The 27,053-nt window shown below is 39.3% G+C and overlaps 1 protein-coding gene across 4 annotated transcripts in view; it reads right to left on the bottom strand.

Moving 5' to 3' along the window:
• Window positions 1-366: 366 nt before the first annotated feature.
• LOC120719612 (protein phosphatase 1 regulatory subunit 1A-like) overlaps window positions 367-27,053 on the bottom strand; it is a 30,903-nt gene continuing 4,216 nt past the window's right edge. The window contains exons 1-7 of one of the 4 annotated variants that reach the window (XM_040008971.1): window positions 23,016-26,165; window positions 18,548-18,608; window positions 10,912-10,949; window positions 10,690-10,753; window positions 8,627-8,809; window positions 5,791-5,919; window positions 367-3,072 (exon numbers count right to left, since the gene is read on the bottom strand). In XM_040008971.1, coding sequence (XP_039864905.1) covers window positions 3,002-3,072; window positions 5,791-5,919; window positions 8,627-8,809; window positions 10,690-10,753; window positions 10,912-10,949; window positions 18,548-18,608; window positions 23,016-23,018 — 549 coding nt within the window. In that variant the 5' untranslated portion in view covers window positions 23,019-26,165 and the 3' untranslated portion in view covers window positions 367-3,001. Of the gene's footprint in view, window positions 3,073-5,790; window positions 5,920-8,626; window positions 8,810-10,689; window positions 10,754-10,911; window positions 10,950-18,547; window positions 18,609-19,196; window positions 19,552-23,015; window positions 26,166-27,053 lie in introns of those variants that run through there. The other 3 variants (XM_040008954.1, XM_040008963.1, XM_040008979.1) reach the window with 3 other exon arrangements.

Genomic DNA, 27,053 nt, shown 5'->3' on the forward strand with positions numbered 1-27,053 from the left:
TTCACAGCAGTCTGTAAAGATACAGTATCCCACGCAGCTTAAACTGCTGCAGTGTTACAAAATGCATTTGTGAAATCTTGTCCTTTTATGAAAAATATATGTGCTTTTATGCTCTTGCTTCAGATTGCATTAAATTATTTAATAGCAGAGCGTCTATTTTTAGAGTAAAGTTAAAATCAGCTTTAGCTGAGCGCATGACCAATGATGCAACGATACGTGAAAGCTTTAAGAATTCCTGCTAAAATACATCTGGTTTTCTTTTTTTGACACTTGAATGGGCAAAGCTCTCCTGGTTCTTTGCATCTTCATGCTAACGCTGCTGATGAAGTTCATATAATCTTTCCTACAAAAAAAAGAAAACAATCACCAATTTAAACATTTTATTGTATCAAACAAATTTAGATTACAGATGTAATCATCAATCAAGTAAAACTAGAACAAAAAAAAATCCATGTTATTCAAGTAAAGTACACTACTACCATTCAAAAAACAAGTTTACCCATAAATACATTGCAGGAGAAAAACAAAGCTTGCAGAGGAATGTTTTACTGTTCTTCTTGTTCATCGTGGATAAAGTGACCATTGTTGGCAACTGAGTAACAAACGGCTGTTGCTGTGGCTGATTAATCTCCTAAAGTGACACTGAAACTTCAGATTTAGTTTTGTTCATTTATTCCATTTAGACATGTCAAGTATGATGTGAAGGTTATAGAAAGATTGTCACATGATGCCACTTCAGTGATACAAAGACAGATTACATGACAAATATTTAGTGTGCTGATGACTTTAAGATGTCTTTGTTACAAACTAGAATACAAATAAAATGCTGCAGTTAAAAAAAAAGTGTTTAAATTTGTTGGGTTTTTTTGTACAAAATGAAGCACAGTAAGTACCTTGGGCGTAGACAAGTCACTGTACATTCAGTGCCATGCAAGAGGGTGTTTCATGACCAGAATTTAAATTCCCAAGAACCATTCATGTGTCAAAAATGAGGGTGCAATTTACTCACTGAGGATGGATTCCTCCTTGTTAATCCTAAATATGCAAATGGAGCTTTAGAGATGATCAGTTGTACCCTGTTTATCAACTAGACATTTACAAGAAGGGTAATAGTCTAGTTATCAGTACATGCATTACTGTAAGCTGACATAGCTTTCTACTTCTTATTGAGTAACAATTGCTCACACAGGGTTTAAAGACTTAAAGACAGGCTTTCTCCCTCCCTTTATGCTAAAAAGAACTAAAATGACTTTGGGGAAAGGTCAGCAGTGCTTCTCTTCAGCTGTCTGCATGTGTGTGACTGACTGACAGGAGTTTGAATCTTAGCCACACAAATAACAAACTAAGTAAACATATCTGCCCTGTAGCCTTTAAGCTACAGGCAATCGTTAGCAGTGGCCCTGAAGCATACCCAGGGGAGTCAGAGTCAGACCAGCAGTTAGATGTGGTTTAATGTGCTGCACTTTAGCTTGCAGGTTGGTTTTTCTGTTTTCTCTCATTCAACAAGCAGTGCCTTCCTATTTGTATCGGGAGTAATTCTCTATTCTTAAAAATGAAAACAAAACCAGAATGACAGCTGTTACAGTATAATTAGTCTACTTTTCTGATGGCTGGACTGGTTTCTGACTGGATTTCCTTTTACATCTGTTTACAGAGTCAATACCTGCAGGCTTGGGATGATGTTAAGGCTGCAGAAAAATATGTTTTCTGGGATTATTTGTGAATCATTTAATCTAGAAATGATCACATTAAAAATATTTCCAAGAAATGACATTATACGTTTTGTCTGTTTAGAACTGCAGAGCATGAAACTGCATCTACACAGAGCTCTGTGTGTGTAAAAGTTTGTTGGACGCAATCACTGCAACTGTGAGCGCAGAATGTATGAAAATAGACTTAAAGCATGAAAATACACTTCTATAGATTGAATTTCATTTAATGCCCAGTGTGATTAACCTATGAGCGACTCTTCTGTCAGACACATGTGGGACAAATGTCTGAAGAAAAGGTCTGAAATGTGCTCTGTGTAGACACAGTTCAAGGCTGTGGTTACCAAACTTTCTGGCACGCCCGCCTTCAAAAGTCGAGCAAGGATGACAGCTCAACAAAATACAGATCAACGGTCATCAGCCTCTTTTTACATTTTTCAGTCAGTTTAGTTTCACCTTATTTTGTAACTTTGGTAATCACAGCCACCCACACACCGTGCTTGTCTGCCCCACCAGGCAGGCTCGACAGTTTGAGACCCACTGGAGCCAAAGGAAATCATAATTATGATCAAAAATGGCTTTCTAGTTTCTTCCATGTGTTTAATCGACTAATTATTAATAATGTAAATAAAATTGCAGTTGGCCTTAAAAATATTTGTAAATATCAACAGAGTTGTTCAAAAATCCAAATATAGGTTTACTATAAAATATCAGTAAACCCACATTTATTTCTGTCTTTACTGGTTGCTCATACGAGGCGGCATTTGAATTTAAATTGAAGGTTTTGTCTCTGGTTACTTACAAGGTTCTGATGCTATTTTATTGCTACGAGATGGAACAATAAATGTTGAATTCATGGCACGTATAAATTGATTGAAAATGTCTACATTGATTGCAAATAAAATATTTGTTGTCTTTGATAAATCAACAGGATATTAAACTTGTGACAGATTATGAGAATATATGTGTGAGTAAGACATGAAAGCTTGTCCCATTAACCAGATAATAAATCCCAGTTGGGGGATACAATAGGCTAGTTTTAATTTAGTGCGGGGGGAGCTTTAACAAAAACAAACATAATTATACAACTGTCTCTCTACACAAGATTTGTGACACAAAATAAATGTAGAAACTTTTGTTTTTTTTTTCTCAAGGTGGTAACTAAGGCCTGGCCGTAGAGGAATATTGAAGCCCTGATGTTTTGAAAAAGTGAATCTGCAGACACAATCTTCTGTCATTGTGTAGGGCTGACTGAGCAGACTGAGCAGCATTGTGTTGCACAGAGGACTGCTCTATTTCTCTGTCTTCAGGCTGCATTTCTTTGTCTTCTCCTCTGCCGGCTGACTCACTCCTGCTTTTGTTTCTGCAGAAATATAGACAGAGACATAAAAGAGTGAGAGAAGAGGCTGACGCTGGAGATTTTAATGGACTTGTGCAAATAAACAATAAATATTTACAGCTTATTTAGTATTTCTCCAATTTTTTCTTTTTGCTGCTGTGCTTTTTTTTGGGGGGGGGGGGGGGGGTTGCATATGAACAATAAGGTAAGCGTGTAATCAACATATTGCTACATAAACATTACATGCATTTAGCTTTTTATTGAGTACATGTCAGAAGTAGCAGATACCAGATGAAGCCTGAATTTAAACCTCTGATGTGGGATCAATAAAATCAGGGGTTACCCTGATTCTGTCATATTCTCTATTTGCTGTCATCCCTCTAAACCTTCTGCCTGTTAAAACGACATGATAAATGAAACAACAAACCCAAAGCATGTTTTGGAAAGCACAGGTGTGTTGATGATGCTCGATTTCCACTCAGGTGAAGTATTCAGCTGAACCAGGATAAAGCCCAGACCTCCATCTCTCTCTCTCACTCTGGCTATCTGTAGGTATCTGCACACTCATTGCTAATTTAGTATATGGTTGTCAACATTATTTTTTTTTGTCATGCTAAAATAAATAGCTAAAAATAACAGTCTCTTTCTCTGAGCTGAGTTCGGCTTTTGTCTGATATTTGAAGACTGAGTAGTGAAAAACTGAAGTGCAGTGTTGGGGAGTAAATGATAAATGGCCTGTATTTGTATAGCGCTTTACTAGTCCCTAAGGACCCCAAAGCGCTTTACACATTCAGTCATCCACCCATTCACACACACATTCACACACTGGTGATGGCAAGCTACATTGTAGCCACAGCCACCCTGGGGCGCACTGACAGAGGCGAGGCTGCCGGACACTGGCGTCACCGGGCCCTCTGACCACCACCAGTGGGCAACGGGTGAAGTGAGTAACTGCATTTCGTTAAAGTTACCATTTAAATAGGTGATAATTAGAATACAGCTACTTTGTTGAAATAAATGGATTACACAACAGTCATTTCCAGTTTCATATGTTAGGCTATCCACTCTCTAATTTTAGTAATTCCACGCATTGCCAGAAACCCAAACAAACGGTTCTAATGTAACAACGTCCTGCTAATTTTGGTGGCGTCAGTTAAACGATGGACCCGGAGCCAGCACAACAGAGGCAGCACTGCATGGGCAGGAATTCATTTCTTATTTGGCAATTCCGACACCACTTCACATTTAAAGAAGAAAGGAATGGGGGAATATGACTGTGCAATGCAAACTCTGTTTGCCAGCAACCAAGCTGCTCTCAGCATCAAACCCAAAGAAACATCTGGAAGTCAGTTCTTTTTAAAAAAACAAATGTTAGCCTACTGCAACTACCTGTAGCTGAGGTAGCTACCTGGGTTATGTGCCACTTCAGTACCTTCGATCTACTATTGCTGTGTGATTTATTACTATTACTGAAGGCTACTCGCAATATACCAAGTAATCCAAAGTATTCACAGTGTGTTACTCACATTGAGTAACTTAACGGAATACATTACAAATTACATTTTGGCGCATGTATTCTGTAATCTCTAGTGAATGCATTTAAAACGTAACCTTCCCAACACTGCTGAGGTGACATCATACCTGGAGGGTATGTCCATCGTTTATATACAGTGTTTGGCGTTTCACTGTCATGGTTTATAATATTGGAACACTTAAGGAAGTGAGGCATCATTAATTTTACTTGTGCTTTCCTTACCGTGACAAGTCAAAATGTGTGCTGTGAAAGATTTACAAGATGGAAAGCAGAGAGAAGAGACAGACTTGTTAACCAGCTGATAGTGGAGCTGGAACAGGTGTGCTGAATCTCTCTGATGACCCAAGACTTCACACCATGCATGGATAAATCAGATTGGGTTTTCACGACCCTAAACTGTGCTTCTCCAAACATAGCTCATTAAATGTAACTATGTAGTTGAGCTAAGATTTGTATTATTCCGCATCCATGAGGCCCACACTGTCGCTCAAAATCCAAATGTGTGAGAAATTAAGTCAAGTGAGTCAACCAGCCAAGTGGTGTGTTACCTGCAATGGTGAACTTGTAGTCACAGGTTTCCCTTTGCTCACATGACACTTACTACAGTTGAAATCAATGAGCAGCATTTGTATCATCCTATCAAATGATCAGTAGCCAGGAGTGAGCTGTGTTTGTCTCAGCATGTGAAATATGATTAAAAAATTTTATATGAATTTTAAAAGCGCAAGACTGGAGAGATGTTGGGCTTATTTCAGCTGTGGGTGCACTAATAAGACCATCAATGCCTCATGAAAGATTTTAGGACTCACAGCAAGTCATAGAAAAGAAATAATACATTTCAGCGAGAAAGAAAGAATGAAATACAGAAAGGGGGAAAAAAACAAGCTCTACATGCTCCATTTGCACCATATGCCAGTATTAGCTCTCCTCCTGCCCCCTTTTCCCAAACCTGATTTTTCCACTCGTGTGTGTAGCTTCCTCTCAGGGTATTTCAGCCATGTCGGTGCTCTGTGAAATGGGGATCAAAGCCACTTCACAGATGTTTGTTGACGAGCCATGATTATATGACAGCAAGCCAAAGCTGTTTCGCAGTTTAACAAATTTAAATAAATCCTGCCGGCTGCGTGGAGGACGAGGAGTCCCCTGAGGAACAGGCCACGTTGGAGACATTTTCTGCAAAAAGCAAGGCTCTAATGACAGTTATGTACCTGCTTGTGCATTGTTTTGTTGCGATGAGGGATCTGCTACACTGGCAACACTGAAACAATCCTCTTTCTCCTTGGAGAGGGGACACTCGAGCCCACCGGCAGCCTCTAATAGACTCTCCCTCGAGAACTCTGCAGAGGGCAGAAAGACGAATGGTAAACAAGATGGAATGGAAGTTCAAACTGAGTTGAAAAGGATGAAGATGTTTTCGTTATTTCAACTAGTCTCATCAACAACTGCACTTGAAGTGTCCAGTTGGTGATCTTTGAGCAAAGCTGCCAACAACTGATGTTAATAATCATTCATTTATTTCCCCTATCTTACTGTTAATTCCTTTCACCCGGACTGAGGACTTAATCTGCAGCTCATCTATAAGGTGAATAATGCAAAAAGATTTAAAAAAAAATGTCAGTGTAAAGCTTTTGAAGCTTTTACACCACAAACACATCTGTGTTACAGCGGATTTAAAAAAAAAAAAATGGCCCTGTGCTATTACAGCTTCAGAAAAAAAGAGGCTTGTCCACTCATGATGCATTAGTCCCGGCCAATTACTAAAGTGTACACAGTGTGTGCCGTGACCTTGTATCCACCTTCCATTACACTGAACTGTTATCCCTGACCCCGAAAAACTCACCTCTGTTTTTGTCATCAGACAAAAGCAAAGACAGGAAATAGTATCTGTTATGGTGCTGCTTTGATCTATAGGAAGTGCTTTTTTTTTTTTTTTTATTAAAGGAGAGTCAACATTAGTACTGAATATTACAATCTGACAAAATATCAAAACCAAACTACCTGGGTACGGCTAATGGTTTCTGCAGTGAAACCCTGTATTTGGTGAGGTTTCACTGGAGGCTGAAAAAGTAAATTCCTAATGGAGCCTTTGGGAGCACCCTGACCTATTTAATTTTTTTGGTGCTGTTTGTTTTGGCTCTAAAAAGGGCCTCAAGGACAGCCGAGCTGCTCTTTGATAATGCAGAGAAAGTGTTTCCTTATCTGGACAGCAAAGTGAACCGAGAACAGAGATGGTTATGAGACGTTTTCTTTTTATCAAATCATTTTAAATGATTTGTTGCACGATGTGTCAACATAATTACAGTATGTCATCAAAATAACATAAAAGTTAAAATATACTAATTATGTTAAGCTAACTATATTATTTGTACTAGATATTTCCTGTTTTATTCCATCTAGTCTATCATGCTAAACTAAACAAGCAGCTAGCTAAATTTTTATTGATGATACTGAGACAAATATGGTTTCTTCACATCGTGACAAGGAAACGAACAATTCTTTTAAATTCTGACTTTTTTTTTAAAGCATATTTCCTCATATTCTCCCATTTTTATCTGATGCCTTTGTTTCACGTCTACCCTCCCCCCTTTTCTCCTGCTCCATCATCGATTTACATACATTCCTTACAGACATCTTAATGTTTCTTGCCTCATTTTCTTCTTTACTTTTATCCCTTTTCCCCTTATCGAACACCCCAGGGTCATATTAATGTGCTGTGTTTGTTATTTCCAGTATTTTCAGCTTTTTATGATGCCACACGGCATACCACTGGCCTTCCATCTTCTCCTTCCACTTTAGGACCTTCATACTGCTTCATAACCATCTTTTCATTAGTTTCTATACCCTTTCCCCCCGCAGTCACCCCTCAGGCTTTATTCATAAATTAATTTATGTTTTGTAAGCAATATTTATTCCCTCTTATGCTGCACTGACTGACTGAGATACAAAAATCAAAAGCAACCAAGCAGATTTACACAAGTATTATATTCATGTCCAAATAAGGGAGAGGAAGTAGAAGTTGAGTTGGTTACAAATAGAAGGTGAGTAGTTTGTTTCCCAGTTCTTCCAGTCTGCATGAAGAAATGTTCAGAACCCCAAATTGTCTCTGTTGCATCCGTCAGAGTGTGAGCGTAATAACTGAAAGTAATTAAAGGCATTTTAACAACAAAACATTGTATGACTGTGAGTGTGAATGTAAGTATTTTGATTGCCGTCCACTACATCACAGGGTTTTATAAAATCTTGTTAGATAATTAATTGAAATAATTGCTGAAATCCGAAGAGAACAAATATTTTACAAAAAACAGGAAAAGAGGAAATGTTTATGCTCATCCATCAAAAATCTTAGGGCCTCTCAGAAATATGCTCTTGCGCCCTTTGGAGGAGTTTGATTTGCAGGGTTGGGAAGCACAGGATTGAAAAACAGCGAAGGCACTGAGGCCGAGCAATATTCAGCTAACAATCCTCATAGGGTGCACAATTATAGCTGCTTTTCCACGCCTATAGCTGCCACTCGAAGCTGTTTTGCAGAACACTTTTTCATTCTGTCACTTTGTCAATGTCATGTCTGTTGGTATTGGTGAGTTCTTTGTTCTGCAGCTGAGGGATGTCTCTGCGGCTCTCTGAGCTTCAGGCTTTTCAGTGCATGCAGACGGAGGGGCGGATCATTCTGTCCGATGTAATGATGGAAATGATGATTGCTTGTCGCCAAGCATGACGGTATGTAATGTAGGTAGTAGTAGAGGGTATTTTTTACCCGTTATTTGCAAATAACTCCTACCTACTGAAATCTACTATCACTCCAAAATATGATTTGATAGGTTGTAGAGGTAGATAAATATTCACTCATGACCATATTCACTGAAGATTATCTTAAGGGAAAATCAACATAAACACAGAAATACGGTAGGTCTCAGTGGACCAAGTGTTGAGTGTTAGTCTTTGTGCCTAAATTAGTACTGTAGCAGATTTTAAGGATGCATCTGTTGCTGAATAAGCAGCTGCAAGCACACAAATTAAATCCTGCTTGACAGCCTCCGCACATACCCTCCATTTGGCAACGCAGTTTCTCAAAGGCCTCTGCAGTGGCCTCATCGTCGTGGGGGAGCTCCTCTCCCGTGGGCACAGAGTCGGGGCTGGGCCGGTCTGACAGGCAGCTCTCTGAGGAGCATTCGTCCCCAGCTCCCTGCTGCTGCCTGTACAGGTGGTGCTCTACCAGGAACTGTAGCTCTGGGAGGTAACAGAAGAAGTAAAAGAAAAGCAGGGAAGAGAAGACGAAAATGACAAGAGGTTAGATAAGTGGAAGAGCTATCTTGCGAAGGAAGAGGAGGTGGGTTTGTAGGAATATTGAAGTTAAAGGGTAAATTTAAATGCAAAAAAAAAATCACTAGGGAGGTGAGAGTAAGGAAAGAAAGAGGTGTGAGATGAAGGCAGCCAATGGGAGAAAAGATGGGTCATGAACAGCACAAAGGTAACAGAAATGAAGGGAAGTGTAGGTGGAAAACATATTGTGGGTTAAGAATCTAATAAACTGGCAACATTTAATTAACCCCCTGCACAGTTTGGAGTGACAGGGCAGGTAAAGACACATCAGAGTTTGGATATGAATTCTTTAATCGCCGTCTCCGGCCTCCTCCATCTGTGGTTTATTAGTTTTAATCCCCTTGTAGTAGGAAACTAAAGCACACTGATTATCTCCTCTGCAAGAACTGACTCATCACACTCAGAGCATGCAGTTTAGCTGTAAAACTAATTGAAAAGGAAATATCCTAGAGCTTCCTATTTCTTTTATCTCGTCTTTAATGTTCTCTCGATTCACTTTTCGTGAACGCTCCGTGTTATTGCACGTACTTTGCATAAAACCATTTACATGTTGTGTTTGTATGTAAGCTGAATTGGTCTCTTAAAAATGGATTTGCATTACATTGCTGGGTCCAAGTACCCCATAAAAGTAGAAATAAAGATAAATAAATAATTTTCCTGTTTCATGTGGTGCAGGACCTTAATCTCAAAATTAGAGACCCACTGTTTAAACTGAAAACATAAAAACTGAGACGAATTCTCATAAGACAACGGGAAAATGAATGAGTGTTGGATTGAGTGCCGACCGGGTCCACATATAACACTCAACACCAATAAAAACATGTCATCAACTTAAATGAGAACACCTGGACTTCCACTGGATGTTTTTATTTGGTTAACGTTTGGATTTGATTCCTTTAAAAAAAACTACTTCTATAACAATTTTAATGTTGAGAGGTTTAAATGTGGAGCGATCCGGCTAACACTGGCAAGCCACCCTCTTAGCGAATAGAAATCTTTCATTTTGTGCAAAAAATTTACTTTTTTGAACTAATGCACTTACTGTATGTATGAGGCGTCAGCTAGTTAGTTTATTTTTTATCTTGGTGTTTCATCAGCTTTTTGCTGAGCAATATATAAAAAAAAAAAACCCTTAATACTAACTAATATACTGCAATAGTTTTCGATTTCAATTGGATTCAGTGCTACTTATATAGCACCAAATCACAACAACAGTCACCTCAAGGTGCTTTATATTGTAAGGTAGACCCTACAGTAATACATACAGAGAAAAACCCAACAATCATGTGACCCCTATGAGCAAGCACTGTGGCAACAGTGGGAAGGAAAAACTCCCTTTTAACAGGAAGAAACCTCCGGCAGAACCAGGCTCAGGGAGGGGCGGGGCCTGTTGCGACTGGTTGGGGTGAGAGAAGGAAGACAGGTTTTGGTTGCAACAATATTTTTCTGTGTGGTAATGAGCAGTGTTAGTCATAAAGAGCTGATTTATGATGAGTTGGTGTTTTATCAAAAGAGCACACAACAAGTTAACAGAGATTACACAGAGTACTGGTTTATGGTACTTATTATCATTTTGACTTGAGCAGCTTACTAACCTCCTTCTTCAGTCATTACCACAGTCTTCACTGTCTTACAGTAAAGTAGTGACAGAGTATAAAGAATTGTCTTCCAAAGCCAAATGTGAATTTTGCATTTGTTTCTCAAGCACCAAAAGTGTGCTATAATACTTAAAGTACCAGCATCACAGTTACTGTAGTATTGATGGCAATGCTTATAACATAACTCACCTTTCATCGTAGGCGTTCCCTTTTGCCCTTTTCGCCGTTGCCGAGGAGAGTTCAACAAGGCTGCCTGTGAAATATCAGCGCTGCACGTCAGAGAGCTCTTAGATTGAAGATATTACTATAACATAGAACTAGCTTCAAATTGAAACCCAGAATTCACATAATTTCATTTTCGTAATCTTGTTACAACAAAATCAAACTTTAATAGAGAAGAAACTAGATTACCTTGTACAGCTGATTTGGGAGACGATCTTCATCAATTTCTATGAGAAAGCAAACAATAAAATAAGTACAGGATTAAATTATGAAAAGGCAGACACACACACACACACACTCTCTAACTGCACAGAAAGTTTCCACGTATTTCACAGTCTGGTTTTAACAGCTTATTCTTCAGTGTGAGAGCACTGTCGCTGGAGCACTTGTGTGTTTGAACAGTGTGGAGCACAGTGGATATAAGGTGACCTCCAGCCAGATGGTTATCTGACACGCTGTAACCACAAGCACTGCAATATGGTTTGCTCCATTTTTATCCAGAATTGTTGGTCATAATGTTTTATTTTTCATCATACGTCTGAAGGATTCTTTTTATGATCCACTTACATCTTTCAAATAGACCCCTGTATATGCTCAACAGCTGTTCTCAGATACACACCTAAGCACGTGCAACACTCTTAAAGGGAAATAAATATACATCATACTGTGGTGCACTCTTGAGCAGAGCTTAGTTTGACTGCAATTATTCACATATTATATAGATGCATAAAATTCTTAAGAATTTAAAAATGTTCATATAAAGTATAAAACTTTTACAGCGAGGGAAAGAATCTAAAAGACTAGGCTACAGCTGCCTGAAACACTGAAATATTCTTTATTTGTTGTTAAGCTAATTTAGTTTGATGAAACTTGTGTGCTTGTACTGAAATTACATTTTAAAAGCAAGATTTTTACTTCTAATTAATCACTTACAGAGTTTTATAGCACTGTTTATTTGAATACAGTTTTTACTTAGCAGTAGAGGACAGGTCCAGCACAATATGAAGTATGAATTCTGAAGCTCACGGGATGAAGAAAAACTCAATAAAAAATCAATATATGAAACACGGCTCTGTTCGAAACAATGAAGAACCGAGAAGGAAAGAAAATACAGCTCACCAGAGTACAGTGAAACCATTAACCGGGATCAATAGCGAGCGTTTTGAACTTGGATCCAAATCAACGTTTTACAGCTTTAAACTTTTTTTTTCTAGGACACCACCTTGTTGCTTGGCAACCTATGCATCCCCAGGCATTGGGAAGGCACTGTGTGTGCACCAAAATATTCCCACTAAAAAGTATGTGCTAGACTGCTGAAAAATGCCACTGATGTGCTTGTTTCTTTTTTCATCGCTCTCTCTCTGTCTCTCTTCACCACACACATGCATGGGGGTGTAAGAAACACGGTATAAAAGCCAATAAATGTCATTTAAAAAAAAAAAAGATTCATCCCCTTGAAGCCGAATCCTATTAACACAGCATCCCAGGAGTTTTAGAAGGTTCATATGACATTATGGATGTTTTTCATATTAACTTGTGGGCTCTCCTTTACGTCTCCGGATCATGTTTGATAAAACAGTCTGAAATTATCAGTGAAAAAATACGTGTATTCTATGTTTCTTGAGCAGCACTAAAACCTCTCACTGTGTTTGCTATGAGAGGCTGCAAATATTATCATTAGAGTAAATATGTCCTGCAATCCTCAATATGATAAACTGAAGAAAGTGGCTGGATGCACGGTTGTGAAAACATATGTTAAAAGGTGGTCTTGTAGAATTTTTCACATTAAAAGCTTGATAAAGTTGATATATGATAAAGTTGCCTCAGTAAGAGGCTGTGGCCTTATTTCTATGTAGAGTGTAAACCATTAACTATCATTAGCCAGAAAAACAACAAAACAATATCCATACTCGCTGTAACACCTGTGGCTCAGGTGGTGGAGTTGGAAGGTGGGTGGATTGAGCCCACAGTGTTATGCAGTCTGAATGCTGAAGTATTCTTAAGATACTGAACCCCATATTGCATCGACTGGAGCATGCGTACGTGCGTGCATGCGTGTGAAATGAAATAGATAAAAGTGCTGCATGAATGTGATTGTGGTTGGGTGAATAAGACTTGCCTGGGTATACAGAAGGCTGGGGGGAAATGGTCCCCTGCGTTCTTGACCCTAATTAAAAACTTGCTTATGTTTATGTTCAAATTCCTATTACTTACAATATATTGTTTATTTTTTAAAATATGGTCCCCAGAAGGACAGCTAAGCTAATTTTACTTTAGTGCAAGCCTTACCCTAACAGTGACGCAACCCTCGTCAGATTCATGTGCTCGTAACATCTGATTGCATAACAGCTAAAATAATATATACCAGTCTTATTATCTTGTTGTTTACTCAAATAACAATCATATTTCAGTTTTATGATGTGAAATATAGACATGTTGCAAAATTATTGTGACGTTCAGTAGACGTAAAAAAAAAAAAAAAGACGGTCGCCTGGCAAAATACAACCGCTTCAGTGGACCAAAATTGTGCGTCCAAAAATGAAGTATAAAAGACGTCACTCTGACATCACCTCAAGCAGCAGGATACTATTTCACATTTTAGACTGCAGCCTAAAATGTATTTGTGGTTATCTTAGTTTTTCTTAGGTTTTATGATGATTTAAGTTAGTATTTGGGATAAGCACAAGTTTTAAAATGTTTAATTAAATCAAACAGCACAACTATTAAAATGTGTAGCAGTAGAAAAGCTAAAAAATAACTTGGGTAAAACAGAAAAATTGTTCACATGGCTGATATTCAGATTGTTTTGTCTCGTGTTGGGCCCATCTGTGATGCAGAATGAGAGAAAAGGCCAATAAAAAAAAGCCTTTTCAGCACTGATGAGTCTATCACTGCAGCTCCCAGCTGACTGTCTGACACGACGCCAGATGAGAACAGAGAGGGTCTTCTGCCTCCACTTTACTCTGCCAAGCCGCTCCAATTTAGCTATGCACTGCTGGTGTCTGTTTGAAGCTGCCCTGGTATATCTGATAAAGAAAAAGCAGCCTTGCAATAAATGAAAAAGAAACACTGTTCTCACACTTTGCATCTGAAAGGCTTGTTTTTCTGTGTTCATGTTGCAGTTTGTTACTGTTGGTTACAAAGAAGATGGGAGGTGAAGTCTTTGGTTTGTGGACAAATAATAATTGCCTGCTTTTAATTTTAAAGGCAACATTGTTCCTCCTCCTACACTCAATCCCCAACAAACCAGCAGCCACTCAATGCATAAGGCAGATATCAGCCGTTTAAACTCGAACAACCGTATAATGTTGAAATGAAAAAAGGCTTAAGGGCTGGAAGTCTGTGTCTAAAGACTGATCAGAAAAGTGTCTTTCCTCTTGCATATAACAGAAAACCCACTTTATTATTAATAGTATGTGCATTTTAATCAGCGCACACACCCACGCGCCATCCTTTTTTGTTATGCTTTGTTTTGTTTTAATATGCTTATTTGTATTCTTGTCAGCAGTCACTTGGCTTAGGTACAAAGATTCAGTCTTGCCTAAAGCTGTTGTTTTTAGTCCTGCACCTAAAAACAGCACAACACAAAACTTCCTGACGCCTTTTGGATTTAACATAAACACAACAATCACGCTGTTTTTAACATCCATGGCATTAAAATAGAGTGTAACATAAATACGTTCTTTTACTTTGTGCACAAAGTGGTAGGTCTGTGAAGAGTGTGCTATTTAGTTTGTCTTATTCTTAGTGAAACATGGTCTGTATGTGTAATATTCAGAAGACTACACATATATATGATTATATCATATCGTATCATGTTGGAAATTCCTACTAGTTTTAAATGTGCCAAAGTGTGTCAGGTGCCAGGATCCACTCCTACAAAGACAAGCTGCTGCTGCTTGTGCTCATGTTATGTGGTTAAAGTATTTCATATATAAGAGTTCCATAAGTGACGCTGCTCTTTTGCATTTGGAGAAATGTGAACACATTTTTAAAAACTAGTGCAACAAGCAATTAAAACCTTGATTCCTTAATAAAAGAGCACTAATATCAGAGCTGCCATAGTCAGTAGATATTTATGGAGCTGTGATGTACCATTTGTGCATACTGCAATATTCAATAAATAATATGTGATGAGATTTTTGGGCCACCACTGGGTTTGAGATACGGTAGAAAAATCTCTCATAGACTTTCAATATGGTAATCAGCATGTAATTTCAGATGCAGCCATTATGGCAAAGTTTAATTTACTGTAATGAATCAAATATTTCTTTTTCATTTCACTCAGCTCTCCTCGTCTCACCCTAAGAGTAAGTAAAGCTCTTCTTCAGAGAAAGCTGTAGTGAAATTCACCACTCGCTTGTAATAAATTCAGTTTCCTCATTATTTAGCCTGCCGTCTGCGTCCCAGTTATGTATAGCTGTTCCTCTGATGTGCTTTTGGGGTTCACAGTGCACAGGACAGAGCAATCTGCAGCACATTAAATAATGCAGGAATCCGTGTGATGTGGGGCACAGCAATTCTGCACCAGCACAGCTCCTCTCCCTCATCGTCATGTGTGCTCCCCATCCCCCTTTCCGTTGCACATCCGTGTTCTGTCTCACACACGTACAACTGTCTCGGGCTCTGATTACATGTCAGTCTTTGCCGCTGCTAGTGAGGATCACAGGTAGCATCAAAGACAAAAGTAGCTTGTGGGGCTGGAAAGTAAAGCCAATGGATAAATGCCTTAAGCCTGCCTGATTTTTAATGGCCAGCAGGGGGTGAATCCTTTGGTTACAAAAAATAAAATAAAATCAAATAAAATTGGAGTGCTTAAAAGTTTAAGGGAAAGCAGCCAGCAGCTATGTTATGTTTATAAAATAAAAGCATCAATAGAGTTCAAAAAGAAGATTATCCAGGGTATTCTAATGCTTTTAGCCAGTGAGCCTGCTGAGCTCTCAAAGTCACTTCTTGCTCTTTACATGCTGTTTTGAAACATCAAGAGGCCAACAGCTAAAACAGCTCCAGTCGAGATGTCACGATTCAGTTTCACTAACCAATCGCCGATTTTACGGTGGCTGCTTTTTTACTGCCTGTGGTCAACACTGGTACCCAGTTTTTTCTGCTAAAAAAAAGAATGAAAAATATATATTTGTCACTATCTGATTTCTATATTTTTACATTATAAATAAAGATAAATAGAATACACTTTAAAATTCCCTGAGGCAAAGTTATCAATCTCTCTGCTCAGTTAGATCTCAGTAATGGTTTTCAAAGAGGTGTGAAAGGAACACTAGTGATCTACAAACCACAGCAAGGAGCCATGACAATAATTTGCTATAAATTATTATTATAATAAAATCATAGTGTCGAAATTAAAAGTGTGTACTTATAAATGGGCACCATTGTGACAATAACACTACCTGTATGAGGCATGTAGTGCAACAGTGTCTTAGCAGTGTGCCTCCCAAGATGTGTCTGAGTAAAAAACTGTCACCGTGTATCTGCCAGGAAATCACTCACGTCTCGCTGGTACAAAAAACTATTCCTGCAGACCAGCTTAGCAAGCTAACTGTGCTTTACTAAGGGCTATTTGAGTCATTTCTCATTTTAAGTGACACTAAGGCAAAACAAGGTAAATCCATATTATGGGATAAGTGGAAAACTTCTCTCCTGTACGATTCTGTGGAACCTAAGAGACCTTTTGGTCTCTAGTACGTTTAATAAGTTTAGAAAGAAAAAAAACTGTTTAAAAGACATTTAAAATCAGAAGCCTGCAGTCAGCATCATCTTTTTCTATCAGGGATCAGCACAGCGGCTCATCTGCCTCCATCTCCAGCTCCACCTCCTGTCTTTTTGTTAGTGCCACCATCTCCAAACCATACATCATAGCAGCTCTCTTGTAAACCTTCCCTTTCGCTCTTGCTCTTGTCTTTCTGTCACAAATCACCCCTGACACTCATTTCCACCCACTCCGCCCTTCCTGCACTCCTTTCGTCACCTCTGCTGTGTACTGTTCATTGCTTTGGATGGCTGACCCCAGGTGTATCAGCTCATACACCTTCACTACCTCTAATACCTGCGACTTAACCTTTCCACCCGCCTCCCCTCATTCACACATACATATTCTCTCTTTTTCCTTCAGTCCCTGGAATCAGTATAATAAATATAAATGTAAGTAAATTACACTTTTATGTTTTCATGTTTTGTCCATGCTTATTCATCCTCCTATTCCTTTATTTCTAAAATGACTTTGCCCGCTGCACTCCTCTGCACACCCTCTCGAGTTCCTTATTTTTCTTTTCTCGTCTCTGATCTATGAAGCTAAGGGGATTGTTGAGGTTTCACTCCGCACTTTTATTCAGAGATCAAGGTTGACTTTGAGACTCTGCACATGCTCAGTGTCCAATTACTGACTCAAATAAATGCAGAGGCACATGCACTTGTGAGCACACTTTCACAATGGTTTTCAGACACCAGGCATATCACAGGAAACACTTATTCTTAATCTGTCCAAATTAGACTGTTGTTCTTTGCAAGATAAAAAAGCAAAGACATGTCATCTTTCTGTGGTAAAATGCTTTGATATGAAGAAAATAATAGCTGTGTTCCCCGAATCTGTCCTCAGTGACGCAAAACACTTGTTTTTTTTCTTACTCAGCAGGGAGTATAACCCTCAGTTTCCTCACCTAAAAATGACTGTTTCTGCCCCATTGCCTGCTGATCATCTGTTAATTCTGCAGTAGGTCAGATTACACACTCACAGAACAAAGTAAAGCAGAGGAAGCGGGGAAGCATGACTCATATAACAGGATGACTCTCAAGAGGTCCAGTGTTGTGTTTGATCATTAGATCCCATGAGAGGACGCGCACCAGGCTGTTTTATCTTGCTTTGTTGCAGCAGGAAGATTCATTTGGTGCATGATAGAGTTTAGATGCAACGTCACAACAAGCAGGAGAAGATATCAGTGTGAAACATACAGTACTGTAATTGAGGTAATTTGATTGAGAGTGGGCCTGAATTAATTTTGCGTCTCATAGTAAGATTTTCAGTGAAGAAGTGCTTTAAGGTAAGAATTACAGGTTTGGCTGTGAGCTGTGGGAGGTTAGGCATGTAGTTGTGATATCTGTGAAACTGCACAAACTCTATTTGTGCAGGTTTATTAACTCGTCACTTTTTTGAATAAGGGGACCCTTCATTACCATAACGGTAAAAAACAAAGAGACGAAAGCACCTAAACCACCTTTCTCAAGGTGAAAAGTGGTTTCACCCAAAATAATGGAAATGGTACCTGACTGACCTTGAAGCCTTTATGTGCACACACTCGAGCAAAGATGAATGAGTCTGCTTACAAATGACCGAGTGGATCAGCAGTGCTGTTTTTTAAATTCTAAGACTGAATTCAGCCTTGAGTAAAAAATGCAGTTATCTCATAATTTTGAATGAGGTCACTCAAAAGGGTGCAAACAAAGACGACTCCGGCAGGTAAGCTGAGCCTTTCGGCAAAATGCTTAATTCCATTATGCGAATATAGTTGGGCTACTGTGCACACACCTGATAAGAGTCCTCTGTAATGTGAATGACTGCTGCTCACCTGTCATTTAGCACAATAAGGGATAAAATAGTTAGCAACACTTTGCAGGTGTAAAAGCACAATATCAGCTCAGCTGCTTGCTGCTCAAACCATAGCTCTCAGAACTGTATGTATGTCTCCCCTGTGCTTAAAGAAAGCCAAATTCTGCTTTCTTAACAACCTGTCATTATGTCAGCCCACAGATAATGAACACAGAGTAAGTTGATACACAAGTGACAAATATAGTGTGCGTGTTTGGGTTTCCTTACCTGGTGACGATTGATCACTGGATGCCACTAAAGTGGCGGGCGTGGGTCTTCGTCTTCTGATCTGAAAAAGGTTGAGAAATCGACAATTTAAAGTGAGACTTTAATCTTTACTGGGCTGAAAAAGACCTTGAGATCTTTGATGTTCTCACAAATTTTAAAAATAATTAACTGGTACATAATAACTCAGCATTATGTTACCTTATCACAGCCACACCCATCAATTTTTATGCTTTTTTTTCTCTACCGATCAAAATGCTAAGCAGCACTACAGCAATTTCTCATATTTTTTCAACTAACCAATGAGGAAGAGTCTAGACTTGTTTGCCCGATGATCAATTCAGTATCCTTGTTCTCTGCATGATGCTGTCAGACCAGCCTGGACCTTTGTGTTTGGTAGTTAAACACTCTGAAGATGCCTGAGCTGAACAACAGCAATCCTGCAGTGCTGAGCATTGAGAGCAGCAGGGCAGCATGCCGCCTCCTACTAGCTTCTTCTACCACTGTGGACTGTGCTAGAGACCATTCTGGGACAAAATATTAAAGTACATGCATTTTGTATTTCTGTATGAAACACACTGACTTTACACTTTATTAGCTACAGCTTACTAATATTGTGTTGGACCCCTTTTGTCCTCAGAGCTGCTTTCACCTTAAAAACAATGTGCCTGAAACATTCCTCAGAGATTTTGGTCCATATCGACATGACAGCATCAAACAGTTGCTGCAGATTTGTTAGCTGCACATCCATGATGCCCATCATGTTCCACCACATCCTAAAGGTGCTCTATTGGATTGAAATCTAGTGACTGTGGAGGCACATTATCCCAATGAAGGAACCATCAGAACAAGCGGTACTAAGGGCCACTAAATGTGCAAGTAAATATCCTCTATACCAGGGGTGTGCAACTCCAGGCCTTGAGTGCTGATGTCCTTCAGGTTTTAGATATCACCCTGGGTCAGCACACCTGAATCAAATGATTAGTTTATTACCATGCCTCTGGAGAACTTCACAACATGTTCAGGAGGTCATTTAGCCATTTGAATCAGCTGTGTTGGATCAAGGACGCATCTAAAACCTCCAGCACTTGAGGCCTGGAGTTGCCTAACCCTGCTCTACTGTTACACCACTGCCTAAACAGGTGATTCAAGCCAAGCTTTTATGTTGTAAATTTGAAACTCATCAGATCAGGGAATGCTTTTCCAGTATTTTATCCTCTAGTTTTGGTGAGCAGGTGAAAAATGTAGCATTTAGGTTGCAATGAGTGGTTGTTTGAATTAGTGTTGCCTATCAGCTCATAGCAGTCTGATCATTATCCTATGGCCTCTGGCATCAACAAGGCTTTTTCTCCCAGGGAGCTGCTGCTGTATTTTTTTCCTGACCATATTCTGTAAACCCTAAAAATGGTTGTGCAGGAAAATCCCAACAGATCAGCAGTTTCTGAAGAACTTGCATCAGCCTGTCTGGTATCAAGAACCATGCCACATGTAAAATCACGTTTCTGCCCCATTCTGATGCACGTTTTGAACTTCAGTAGGTCACCTCAACAGTGTCTACATGCCTAAAACTTAGTTGCTGACATGTTATTAGATATTTGAATTAATGAGCAGTTGCAAACGTGTACCTAACAAACTGGCTGTTGAATGCATGAACCACATCAAAAAATGTTGACGACAAAACATCAAACGTACAAACGTTACGACCTTTATTGGCCGATGATCATATTCAGATATGTTGTGCTTTGTAAAATGACTCAATATGTCTGACACTGAGCATAACGTTTGCGTTTCAATGGGAAAATGTTTCTTCTCAAAGATTTCTACATTTCTGAGCTCATAACACAGACCCGCTGGACTGGTGGCTTTAATCTACCCACAACCTAAACTGCATTTTTTTTGCTGCTGATGGATCGTTTTAGACCCAACATGACAGCAAAGACGTGCAATTGTTGAATGAAATGAGTACAGCACCTTTCATAGCTTGCTAATTTCCCTTTGGCTTCAAAATCAAATGATGACATTTCAATTATATTTTGTTCACAAAAAGGCTGTGATATAGTAATTTAAACAGAGCAGGAATTTAAACAGACAGTCAATTATTCACAAACACAGGTGCACACAAAAGCACAGACATAGCAAACGGGGTTGCTGACTAATGCTGCATGTCATGTCTGCTTCTGTCCTCCGTGCATCTTTCCTAAATGCTGCTTGTGCACTGAAAACAGAGCAGTCGACCTCAGGCTACACAGTGTAGCATCACGTGGTAATTCTTGTTACAATTAAATGGGCTAGTAACGAATGACTTCAGAAGATCCAAATTTGATCAAAAATTGGGAGTTTTAACAATATCTTAAGCTGTATCATAGAAAAACAAATATGACAACAAATATGTCAGATGAGAATCTGATTAAATCAGTGGCACAGGTTTGAGTTCAAGTCTTTGGTGAGGCTGAAAAGTGCACAAAGCTGTTTTAGACTTATTTCTTCTGGATTGTTGCTCTATCTGGTCTCTGCAGACGTTATTATTGCAAAAATAATATTTCCCCTGAGGTGACTCACATATAATAAATCAGCAAATGGAGCTGTGCACGGGTATAGACCTAAATTGATTAGCTTCACTCCGTAAAGACGGAATACAGATGTAACTACGTAACAATGGAAATAATGTGCAGTAATGAAAAATGAGCAGAGTCAGTTGTATCGCTGAGGCAAAGTCTAATTGGGTATTCAGATTTGAAGAGGCTTCATTGCCTTTGAAATCACTACCATGGAGCACAAGAAATCCCTGAATGAGAGGAGACGCCGAGTGTCTTTTCTTTCTGTTAACATACAGGCAGATATTTTACTGCTTTGAACACTTCACTTTGCAGTGTTCAAAATTGCTGACCTCATATCCTGAGACACATGCCAGCTCCCTGTGACTGCAGCCTTCTCTTTAGGCTTGTGATTTTTTTTTTCATCTGTCTTGTGTTGTATAAATGCTCATGGTAGTTTGCTTTCACAGTAATCGCTGTGTCAAAACACAAGCTGGCTCCTCTGCAAGTGATTGTGTGAAAATTGTGTCAATTGGATAAGATTGTAGTTGTGTGTAAACACTAATAAATCCAAGCAGCCAAATTGCTAATTTTGTGAGAGTCAGTTCATCCATCTGTTGTCACTGATGCTCATCCGAGCTGATATCAGGTGAAAAGCCAAGTGCAGTCTGGACAGGTCAGCAGTCCATCACATCACTAATACAGAGAGAAGAACAACCACTGATCCACACCTTTACTTTAGCTGTTCTGCACAGAACGACCTGAGCTGACAAACAGGCTCAAAACCAGAACTGTTTTGCTGTGAGCCAACAATGCTCACCACTTTCCCATTGGGCTCTCTGCCACTATGCAGTACAATATCTGTTCAGTACAAAATCACATACAAGCATATACAAAATTAACTGCCAAATAGCCAAGACCGAATGAAGCACTGAGCAGGCATCACTGCCCTCTTGTCTGACTGCAGGTTGGCGCTTTTCTTCGATTTCTGTTGAAATCTCACTGAGAAAGCAAAATGTGCACCGATGTGGCCTTACACAGAATGAATGGAAATAAAGCACTCTGGTATACCGTTGGTTTTTAAATGTGCTATATAAATAAAGTTGCATTGTATTGTATATTTCAGTACCGCCTGGTGGTTAGCTGATGAGTGCCAGCAGACTAGTCAGCATCTTCCATGCAAACTAGCGATCAAAGCAATCAAAAGGAGGTTTTGGTCACCTGGTGACCACAAGCAGCTTCCAGAAACCCCTCACCAATCGTTTGGAGAATTCACATTTGTCCTTAGTGATCAGAGGTTGCCAGGTGGTGTTGGGTGGCTGGTCTCTAACTCTGTGTGACTGAGGCCTCCCATATGGAAAAGATATATATAAATCTTATAAAGTTTGTATCTGTCTTGTTTGAAACTTGTATGAAAAGCATATAAGAGTGAAAACAGATAAAAGATCGCTTGAAAATTATATAAATGAAACTTGTATGTTTTGGATACTTCCTAAAACAACATATGAAAGTAATGAGAAAGTGGCCACTTGCATGAGTAAATCATATAAGCCTTATAAGATTCACTATATGAAGCAAGTTTTTCCTATTTCGTTGGCATATGGGCTGCTGATCCGATGTGGAAGGTTTCTTAGGAATAGCACTCAAAACTGCAGCTAATTTTGTGTAATGTCCCTTTAAATGACAATAAATTTTACATTCTCAGAGTAATTTAAGTGATTTCTCCCCCTGAAGAATACATATTATCTTAATTGATTTATCTGGTATGTTTGCAGCTTACTTAACCTCATAAGAAGCAGGGCTCAGAATCAAGAAAGCCGCAATAGAAAAAAACTCTTGTGTATACTATAAATCTTGCACTAATATTTAAGCCCTGTGTGTGTGTGTGTGTGTGTGTGTGTGTGTGTGTGTGTGTGTGTGTGTGTGTGTTTTGTTACCATTTCAGAAAATCCACCCCGCCAGCTCACATTAAAGCACAAACAGGCATGGCTGTGTAGAAGTGATTATTCCCAAAGACATTCTTCTTCTTCTCACCCGTCAGCAGAGCAAACTCACTGATCCTTCACTCGCATAAATAACCCAGCTTACTGGACTGCTCACCCCCCTCAAACCGCCACGCCTGGCTTTCAGCCCACAGTCCATTTAAAATGGACTTTTGCGCTCTTCACAACAACGAACAAAAACAGCCTGTGAAAGTGACGGGTGGGCAGGAAAGGCTGTGCATGCCTGGTATTTCTGATGTGTGGGGAGCGGCCAACAAAACACCTCTGACTGGTAAATGTAGGTCAGGCCACAAGGCGGTAGGGTCAAAGTCTTCTTACAACGATGCCCGCGAGTTGTTTGGATGTACAAAAATAAGATTAAAAATGACAAATTACATCCACCATTAGAATTTTTCTTTTCCTCTTGACTTAATTTTACATGAAAAACAGTGAGACTAATTTTTGTAATGCTGGAACAGCAACAGCTATCGTTCAAACAATGACTGGAAAATGTCTTTAAAAATAAAAAACAGCGAGACACTTCTGTTCTCACACTTGAACTCTAAAAGCATCTGAGACAATCTAAAACAAGATGGAGAACAAGCACTCAGTTATGAGCACGCTAATCTTTGCTACTAACTTGAAAGCTGCAAGTTAAGTAGCAATTTTTATAGAGAGCCTGCAGGCTTCCTACTAATCCCCACTAAGTGTTGCCATGCAGGCCATGTTTCAGTACACTTTGTCAGATGCCATCACCGTCTCTCCGTTACACACATGGTGTCTCTTGGCATTGATGCCTTGACAAATCACCTGCAGCAGCATTAGACAAAGTAAGAATATCACCTCGGCTTGCGACCTACCAAGTGCATGTTTCAAAGTTGAAGTGATGCTGGTTGCATAACTTGCAGGTTTGTGTATAATAATAAGTTTCAGGTGAGTGAGTGATAGAATTAACGTCCTCTAGATCTGCGTTTCTTATTTGCTGATAACGTTCATGCACTAAAAATGACCTCGTAAGGGCACTAAAAATATTACATTCGGTTACATTTAAATTTGTTTTTGGTTGAAATATCTCTGCACACCGACAAATGTTGAGCTGAGAGTGACACCCCTGTCTTAACAATGTGATAATCGGATGCAACATGGCACCTTCTGGATAGATGAATCCCCCGAAAGGCTTTTTAAAAATGTAATTTATTAACACCCAGACAGTCAGTTACCAGTACACTGGTAAGCCAGCCGACTACATGGCATTGCCAGCTTATTCAGGCCAAATCGACAGATAGCATACAACAAATAAAGCTTAGTTTGGTTTAGAAAAGGCTGGAAACATGATTTCAGCTCCTGTGCTCTGTAAAGGAAAGTGTAAATCGGGATGTATCTGTGGCACTTTGTCTACATTGTTTAGACAAAAATACTCAAAGAAGAAGTTTAAAGATCATCTCAAATCAAAATGTGCATTTATTTATAAATAAATGCAAATCAGTGGCAAGTATGGCATTCATCTTCATTAAATAATGACCATTGATAATCTGCTGTACTTGAAGGTTGTTCCTGGAAATCGCCTCCCTGAGGTAATAAAGGAAAGGTGTTTAATAGCTATGTTCTCAGTAAAGAACAAAGACCACCTGCATGGGGAACGCGAGGACGGACATTGTCTCAGCACTTAATTGTCCATAATAAAATTATTTCAATATGTCACAATTCATCATCTAAACAGGGAATATATTGCTTTCATTTATGAGCGAAGCTTCTTCAAGCGAGCGCTGCTCATGTAAATGAAAGATGGAGTTTAATATGAGCTCTCTGCAGGACAATGAATAAGATTTGATCCTTACACAACTGAAATAACTCTGTTAATCAGCTTATAAATACTCCAATTAATTCCTCACAAATAATAGCACTCAAGGAATATGTGGATTTTTTAGATATTTTATGTTTCCTCCTGGGGAAAGCCACAAAGTTCATCACTCAAAATTTAGCTGGAAACACTGGGTTTGCTTTTCTTAGCATAAATACTAAAACAAAGTGAGACAGATAATGTTCTTTGCTCATCCACAATCAGCAAACCTACATATCTGAAGGTAATTTCCCTCAACGGTAATCCAACAGCAGAAATCCGTCTGGTGTGACTCGATCAGTGCAGCGGGGGAAGAGGTAAAATAATGAGTTGGACTGATGATGGATCAAGGCTTTTCTGTGAGTCAGGACTGTAGCGTTGTCAGGTTTCCGGCTATTGTCATGGCTGTGTGCAGGCAGAATGAGAGAAAGGACCCAAAATGCAGGACTCGGAGGCAGACATTAACTCAAAAGACTCAGCTTTATTGCTGATAGCAACAGAACAGGAGCCTCACTAAACTGGGAGTACAAAAACCGAACTAGCTAGGCAAGCAGACAGAACACACAGTTAACATGAAAGTAGAAGACGTTAACGACACGACACTGACACAAAGACACACTGGGCTTAAATACACTGAGGGAGTCATCAAGGAATTAGAGACAGAAGAGAAACACAGCTGGGAGGAATAAGACCTAAAGCTGGAACACTGACATCAGACAGGAACAAGAACCTTCAGTAAAGTAAAACAGGAAACAAAATACACTTTACTAAGACACGGACTAGACAGAGAGAGACAGACTTGACACTGACCAAAACCTACTAAATAATAATCATAATCAAAACAGTATCACTGATTAATCAAATCATTAATCATAATCTAGAAAAACACCAAAACATGAGAAACAGAAAGCTGGGTCAACATGACCCAGAACCGTGACAGTTATGCCTGTGAGGTGTTCACAAAGTAGCCCTGTGCTCCCAGCTATGACTCAAGTGTCCAGGTGCTCGTGTACAGGAGAGCTCCATGGTGGATCTGTCAGAAAACTGCCCAGTCTGAGTATGCCAATTATGTGCTCGACATAAAACTCCCGCATGACTTCCATAAAACCTCCAGGAGAGAACAGATGCTATCACCCAATTACCATATCCTGGATTCAATGTGATGAAATTAAAGCAGAAACAATTTTCTACATCTGTCAGCGATAACTGTTGAACTACTACTTTAAACAGCCAATCAGCTATGAGTACTATTGTTACAATAAATAATAGAATATGTACAATCTATATAATCCATCTATCTATATAAATCCATCTATCTATATAAATCCATCCTTCTATATAAATGATATGTTAAATAATATAAAAACATTGAAAGAACACTAAAACAATATAAATGATATGTTAAAGGTCTGTTTCTACACTTGGCTCAGGGCAGGTACGATCCACAAAATAAGGAAACTGTGAGTTACTGCTTACATGCAAACGCGCAAAAATCATTTTAACATTAGCTGTGTTAGCTAATATTAGAAGAAAGTAAAATGCTACTTTGATTTACTGCAAGAAAATCAAAGTACTACCTTCATCCACACTCACTGAAGCAACATAGAGAGAAAATTAAAAAGCAGAATGCCACAAAAGTATTAGATCACACAAAGCTTCACTGATTCAGCTCTGCTGCTCCTTCGGGGCCACAGATTTAGCTAGCGGATAGCGCTGCACATTAAATTCAAACCCCTGTCCTCTCCCCTCGGGCAGGTCGCAGCTGCCGTGCTTAACAACTTTTTATGGTGGAAACCTTGCAACACACAAAAAACACCAATCTCAAATCCCAGCCCCCTCCATCTTCTTGTTGTGGTTGTAGTTGCTGCTGTGCAAGCCCCCAGCTGCCTATTATGTCACAGAAGCATTAGGTGTGTAAATGTCAGGGGAGTGGGATAGTTACCCTTCCCGAGTCCAACGGCTTTTGTTCATGTGACACCATCTGGTCTTGGCCTCTGTCAGGTCCAGTGTCAGATGTACGGCTATAATATGAGATGATTGTGCTGTATTATGGATAAGAGGAGTGAGCGAGCGTTTGGGTTTTTTTGTGTGTGTGTTTTGGTGATTAAGGGTCAGAGAGGTTCCTCTGTCTGGTGCACAGTTCTCCACGGAGG

Source organism: Simochromis diagramma, unplaced genomic scaffold, assembly GCF_900408965.1.
Source record: "Simochromis diagramma unplaced genomic scaffold, fSimDia1.1 OVJJ01000320.1, whole genome shotgun sequence".
Taxonomy (NCBI): Eukaryota; Metazoa; Chordata; class Actinopteri; order Cichliformes; family Cichlidae; genus Simochromis; species Simochromis diagramma.